Source organism: Pygoscelis adeliae, unplaced genomic scaffold (genome assembly GCF_000699105.1).
Source record: "Pygoscelis adeliae isolate BGI_AS28 unplaced genomic scaffold, ASM69910v1 Scaffold112, whole genome shotgun sequence".
Lineage (NCBI taxonomy): Eukaryota > Metazoa > Chordata > Aves > Sphenisciformes > Spheniscidae > Pygoscelis > Pygoscelis adeliae.
In genome coordinates this window covers 555,103-561,475 of record NW_008824232.1, presented here as the reverse complement: position 1 = coordinate 561,475, position 6,373 = coordinate 555,103, and the positions used below count along the sequence as shown (strand labels likewise).

At 53.0% G+C, this 6,373-nt stretch overlaps 1 protein-coding gene across 1 annotated transcript in view; it reads left to right on the top strand.

Moving 5' to 3' along the window:
- The window catches only part of CRHR1 (corticotropin releasing hormone receptor 1), a 27,562-nt gene extending 23,556 nt beyond the window's left edge, over positions 1 to 4,006 (top strand). The window contains exons 10-13 of the mRNA XM_009334886.1: positions 370 to 455; positions 2,261 to 2,396; positions 2,598 to 2,639; positions 3,842 to 4,006. Of these exons, the coding sequence (XP_009333161.1) occupies positions 370 to 455; positions 2,261 to 2,396; positions 2,598 to 2,639; positions 3,842 to 3,982 (405 nt within the window). The 3' untranslated portion in view covers positions 3,983 to 4,006. The remainder of the gene's footprint in view (positions 1 to 369; positions 456 to 2,260; positions 2,397 to 2,597; positions 2,640 to 3,841) is intronic.
- Positions 4,007 to 6,373: the final 2,367 nt, after the last annotated feature.

The window sequence follows — 6,373 nt, the reverse complement described above, 5'->3', positions numbered from 1 at the left end:
CGGCAGCCGGGAAAGTGGCCAAGTGGCTCCTTGCCGTGATGGCAGCCACTCTCCCAAAATCCCCTTAGCCGCCTTACATTCCTCCTCTTCCTCCAACTTTTTCACCTGCAGCCCTTTCTCTAATGCTTGCCCTTCCTCACCAGTCTCCTGGTGTGCCCTGCTGCCCCGCTCCCTTGAACAAACTCCTAAATCAACCTAATCAATTTAAAAACAATAAATGCAGACGTCCTGTTCCAGTGCATGGATTGCAATAGGTCAGGTTCAAGAGGAAACATTCCCATTTCCCCTGGCACGGCCCATTGCCTCTGCTGAGGAAATGGGAGGAAACATTGGGGACCAGACGTTAACCAGGTGCCCTCTTCCTTCCAGATCAACTTCATCTTTCTGTTCAACATCGTCCGAATCCTCATGACGAAGCTCCGAGCTTCAACCACATCAGAGACAATCCAGTACAGGTAAGAGCGTGAGCAACCCTGCAGAAAGCAGACCTAGAAATGGCATTAGCATGATTAGGGGGGATAGGAACAGCCCTATCAGCCAAGTATCAAGGGGATGGGAGCATGGAGAGACATCTAAGAGCACCTAAAATGCTATTTGGAGACACGTGGCTGTTGCATCTGGGGTTGTTGAGAAATCCTGGCCAGTGAGAGCTTTGCGATGGAGAATGTGGATGGCTGGATCTGCCTTTGAAGGGAGCTGTTGGGAGCTGAGTCTCTCTGCAAAAGCCGGTTCTGGTGGGACCCCATTAGCTCACCGGCCTTGGAGCTGCAAATCCTGCTACAGAGATGAGAATGCTTTGCTGCCAGGCGGCGATTTAAAAGGGCAAGGAAGGAGTAATGAATCAATGCCACCCCAAACACCTCCTCATGACACTCCAAGGAAAAGGCAATGCTCTCGGCAGCACGAGGCAGGAAGACTTAACCCTTCCCTGCTGCGGAATATTTTGCAGACAACTTAGGAGGTGCATGGTCAGAGCAGCTCTCCAAAGTACCTGGAATAGGAGAAGACACCTTGGTCTTTATCAATGCTTCTCGCTGGATCATTTTCTGGGCAGGAATCTCACTGTGTGCTGGGTCAAGAGAAGCAGGTTTGGGGTGGAGGGTGACTTTTTCAGCTGAGAATGGAAAAATGTAGATGCTCTCATTGGGAAATGCCAGCTTTCCTCATCATGGAGTATTGAGCTGGGATGAACGATTCAGCTTGGGGTGAGCAAAGATGAAGGTTATTGAAATAGGCTGGTTGGCCTCAGTCAGCAATTTTGAGAGACTTTCAGTTTTCCAGTATTTTCCTGATTTTGACAGGGAAGGTTTTTCACCTTTGGGCAGAAGAAAATTTTCATTTCCCAGAAACATTTTGTGGGACAGGAAAACTTGGAGAGTTTGGTAGGTTATAAACTGTGCAGTCCTGCTTAAACCAGGCAGAGGACAGCCCTGGAGAGCTCCTGCTCACCTTAGACAATGGCTTTTGGTAAAAAGCTGATAGATCCCCTGCTACTATGGCTGCTCCCCTGGGGAAACTACACCGGTGCATGTGCTGTCCCATGGTTTGCCAGCCTGAGGATGCTCACGTCCTCAGTTATTTCCAGCTCCTCCGTGCCATCTGCCAGTTTGTGTCAGTGGCTGTGGCTCTCCTCCAGGTCAGCGATGCAGCACAGGTCCCAGGCCCCATCCCTGCCCAGCCCAGACCTGCCAGGGATGATGTTTCCTGTTCTCAGTTAATGTTGGAATCTGTCCATTAACAGGATTTTTAAGAAAAAGTGTTGACCTGGCATTGTTCTTGTCCCCTAATCCAAACGAATGAGATGCCAAGCCCTGATCCTTCCTCTTGTATCAGCACTATTACTTTTCACGGACCGCACTTGTAATCTCATCAAGAAAATATATCAAATTAATTAGCTGAGATAGGTTTTTCATAAACCCATGTTGAAGGGTGTGAATTATTTTACCCTCCTTAATTCCTTTTTAATCGAGCCTTAGATCAGCCAAGCAATCATCTCACCCCAGCTCAAGGTCAGGCCTCCACTATCCACTGTCCTTTTCTGGATGGAGAAACCACAGAAGGTGCCCAGTGCTCAAACCAGCCCAGTCACTTGGGGTTCGCATTGGAAAACAGCTCAACTCCGCTCCGTCCTCCCCTGGTCACTGGTTTACCCAGACCCAGCCAGACCAGTCCCAGCCATGCTGGTGCTGGGAGTGGGATGGGGAGAGTCCTCGTGCCCAGGGCTGCACTGCAGCAGCTCAGGTCCATGTTTTCTCCCCAGGAAAGCAGTCAAGGCCACGCTGGTGCTGCTGCCCTTGCTGGGAATCACCTACATGCTGTTCTTTGTCAACCCAGGAGAGGATGAGATCTCCAGGATTGTCTTCATCTACTTCAACTCCTTTCTGGAGTCCTTCCAGGTATGGTCCTCAGCACTAGCTTCCATCCCAGTCCCCCATCAAGGGATGTGGAGGAGCCCATCCTGGCTGATGCCTCGCCCTGCTTCTGCCCCCTCCCAAAACCAGACATCCTCAAACCCCAGGGTTGTTCCAAAGCTCCTGAACCTGGGGGTGCCTGCTGACCATAGCTCTGCGGTGACTCTGCTGCTTGTCTCCTTCCAGGGCTTCTTCGTCTCTGTCTTCTACTGCTTCCTGAACAGCGAGGTGAGCACCAGGGGCTGGCCTTGCGAGCAGACGCAAGCTCAGCCTGAGGCTCTGCCCCTGCACAGGGTTTGGAGGGTGCTGGCACCCAATTCCCCAGCTGAAGGCGTTTGCTGATCAGACTTGGTGCTTTACCTCCAGCTACAGGCAAATCTGCAGCTACAGGTTTTGCCTAGATGGGAACAGCTACTGTCGGTCTCCTCCTTTGGAGGAGGAAAATCCACCCCTGAGAACAGATGCTCTGGGGGCGCACCCGTGTGATTTGGTGCAGCAGAAGAGCCAAAGGTCCCCTCCATCCCTGGGAAATCCTTCCCCAGGGTCATCCCCATACACACGTACCCATGTGGGTACCCAGCACGTGGACGAGGGCACCTCCCGGGCTCTGACCCAAAACACAGGCAGCAGAAAGCAAAGGAGGTGAGAGTAGAGGCCGATCATTTGGGCAGCAGTTTCCTCTGCGTCCTCCCAAATGCTCTTGCACCTTTGCTGGCTCAGGAGGGTTTGCCCCAGACAAGCTTGCTTTGTTACCAAATCATATATAATTGATGCAGGAAGAAAAGGGACTGCTGGTGACCCAGGAGCATATCACACCATGCAATTCATGGTCCTTTCTCTCTCGATCCCAGCTGGGCTGGCTGGGGATTTTGGTGTTCACCCAACCACGCCATCTCAGCCGCCTGCAGCCAGTGCCCATCTCCCAGGGCCAACCCACGCTGCAGTCAATGAAAAGGCATTTCTTCACTATTTACCTGCCACACAAAGCACTTGGGCTGTTGTAGGGTGGAATTAATGTTGAAGAAATGCCACTAGCATGAACCAGACAAGCCATAAAGCCTGCCCGACAGTTGCTCGCACCTCTCCCAGCCCCTTGCAGCATCCGATGCAGTGTGTAAGATGCTGGCTCTTCTCAAAGCCCCCGCTCAGATTTATTTCTCCCTCTTGTTTCCATTTTGCACTCAGAGGCACTGTCGGTCAGGTTCATCTCCCTTCACAGCTGCAAGGGCTGCATTTCACCGGCATCGCATCAAACAAGGCTGGGTGCCCTGGGAGGTGACAGGGGCTCTCAGGACCCTCCCTGCCCCCAGGGAGCTGAGCAGGGTTTCGGTAGCATTTTTGGTTGAAAGACAAGGATGGCTGGTGCCTCTGAACAACTTTGGACAGCTGCGTGGTGACTACATGTCCCCTCCTCTGTCTCACACCCCCAGGTCCGATCAGCTGTACGGAAGCGGTGGCACCGATGGCAGGACAAGCACTCCATCCGTGCCCGCGTGGCTCGGGCCATGTCCATCCCCACCTCTCCGACCCGCGTCAGCTTCCACAGCATCAAGCAGTCCACAGCCGTCTGAGCCGGGAGCGAGCTGCTGTACAGGATGGGGGAGCCGGCATCCCCGCTGCGTGGGACCCCTGGCATGGCATAGCACCGGACCCAGGTCCTGCCTGCATCCACCAGTCTCGCAGAGGGCGCACAAACTCGCTGCAGCTATGAGAAACCCTACAGAAGCTCCTGTCCCACTTGCTGGGGCAGACCTGTAGGATAGGACAGCTGAGACGCTGCTTTGTCATCTCCCTGGCAGCAATGTGACCTGCTGGGGTGGCAGAAGGAGCTGGAGGAGCCCGGAGAAGTTACAGTAGCCTCCCTGCCTGCCTCCATCCTGGGCATAATGCCCCATGTCCCATCGCTGCCTCTCTTGAGTTTGTCACTATTTTGAGGTGACAGGACACCAGGACGTTGCTGGGACAGCTTATGGGGCTAATCCCTTGGGAAGCTGGGTCATCCTTCCAGTGAGTGCATGCTGGGATGCTGCTGAGGGTGGGGGGGCGATCAGAACACTCTGGGTGGGCCAAAGCCCTCTGGGTTGGCGGGGGATGGATGGAGAGCCCTGGACTGATTGCAGATGTTGCTTTATGTGGCTGTGCTTTTGTACCACTGGAGTTATTTGAGCCCTTCCTCTGCCCCTTGCGAGGTCCCCAGGATGTCCTGTAACTGCTGCTTGGTCTGACCAGCTCATTTCTCATCTCGACACTGAGGATGTGAGGCAGAGCAATGGGGTGGGAGAGGGGATGGGGAGGGTCCCAGGGGCTCTGAACAGCCACACAGAGGAGGCTTGGTCTGAAGGGAGGCATGAGGTTTAGTTAATCCTGTGGTCCATCCCAGCCCAGATGGGCCTATGGGTCTTTGCAAAGCCCCTGGACCTCAGCCTGACTCCCTGCCCCTGCTCGGAGGGTGGAAAGGCGAGGGAGCACTGCAGTGAAGCAGTGGCTGAGTTCCCCAAAGGCAGCTACTGTGGGGACATGCCATGGCTTTGCTCCCCTCCTCCCTGCCCTGCTTTTACCCTTGCAGGCGGGCTCGGTGCCAAAGCTGCTCCTTGCTCTTATGCGGTGGATAGGGCCAAATCATTCCCGCACTGGGGTTAAGTGCCTTGGAGGAGTGGCAGCCTCCCTCCCCATGCTGGGGACCTCATATCGTCTCCCCTGCAGCTGCCAAGTCCCTGATCCGCTCCCGATGCTCTCTTTCCTGTGGTCACTGAAAGCAGCTGAGCAGAGAGGTCCATGCAAGGTGAAGGGTTTTGCCCTGACCTCCTTGGAGCCACATTTTCCCTGCCCCATATGAGGTCTGGGGATGGTCGGGCAGGGGGAGGATGCCAGAGGGGTTAACAGGCCGAGTCTGCTCCCTGCATCCCAGGGATTTTGCCACTGGGGCCCTACAGGGTCTGGTATGAGTCCGTCCACACTTCCGTGCCTCAGTTTCCCCACTATAAAGAACAGGCATAAGTATTTCCTGCCCTGGGGAGATTTAAGCATCTTTGCAATTGTAGTACTCTCTGATTTCCACAGGTTACAGCACCAGAAAGGAATAAAATCTTTCTTTTTTTCTTTAAAGGGAGGCATAGGCAAAAACCTCCAGGTTCTTTCTGTAAACATTTAAGAAGTTCAATAGTTTGAAGCAAATTCCTCCCATTTCCCTCCCATTGAGATTTCCTACCTGCATGTCTACTGTGCAGCCAAAACAAGAAATACCCCATTGCCTCCAATAACGTGCTGGGAGCAGTGACAGCTCCCTGTACGTCGGAGTGACCACAATGAGGACGATACCCTGCACATGGGGCAGGTTTTGGTCCTCGTACAAGCTCGTCCATCACCAACAGTCCCAGAAACTGCCCCTTATCCAATATATGGGTGAGAAAAAGACCCCCAAAGTTATGCAATGGGAAAACCGGCAGCTCCCAGCTTTACAGACACTTTCTGCTGATGCCCTACGAGGAGAAGACTTGTGTGTCCCCACCGTGGGTCAGTTTGATTTCTCTGCCGGGTGCTTTGGCAGGAGCTAATAAAGATCTGCTGGTTACAGAGAAGGGGAAATGCCCCAGGGAGCTTTCTTCATTGTACATACAGGTGATGATACCAAAAAGTGATGCGCCACAGGTTCAATTTGGATTTTTCTAAAGCGGGGTCATTTTTGGTAGAAAAGAAGCTGGAAATTGAAAAACCAAAGAAAGAAACTCAAACAGAAGCATCTGTGTTCTCATCACTGTTTTTTCCTTCTCCTCTTGGTGGTCTGCTCCAACTGACATGACTTTGCTTTCCGTAGCTGGAGAAGTGTGTGTATTCTCAGCCTTGTTTGATTAAAATTACTTCAATTCCTCTCACAAGGACTTTTGGGGCATGTTTATCTTTTGGAAAAGACAACCCCAGCATGGCCCCTCCCCACTTTCCATGGGAGTATCCTCGCACTGCAC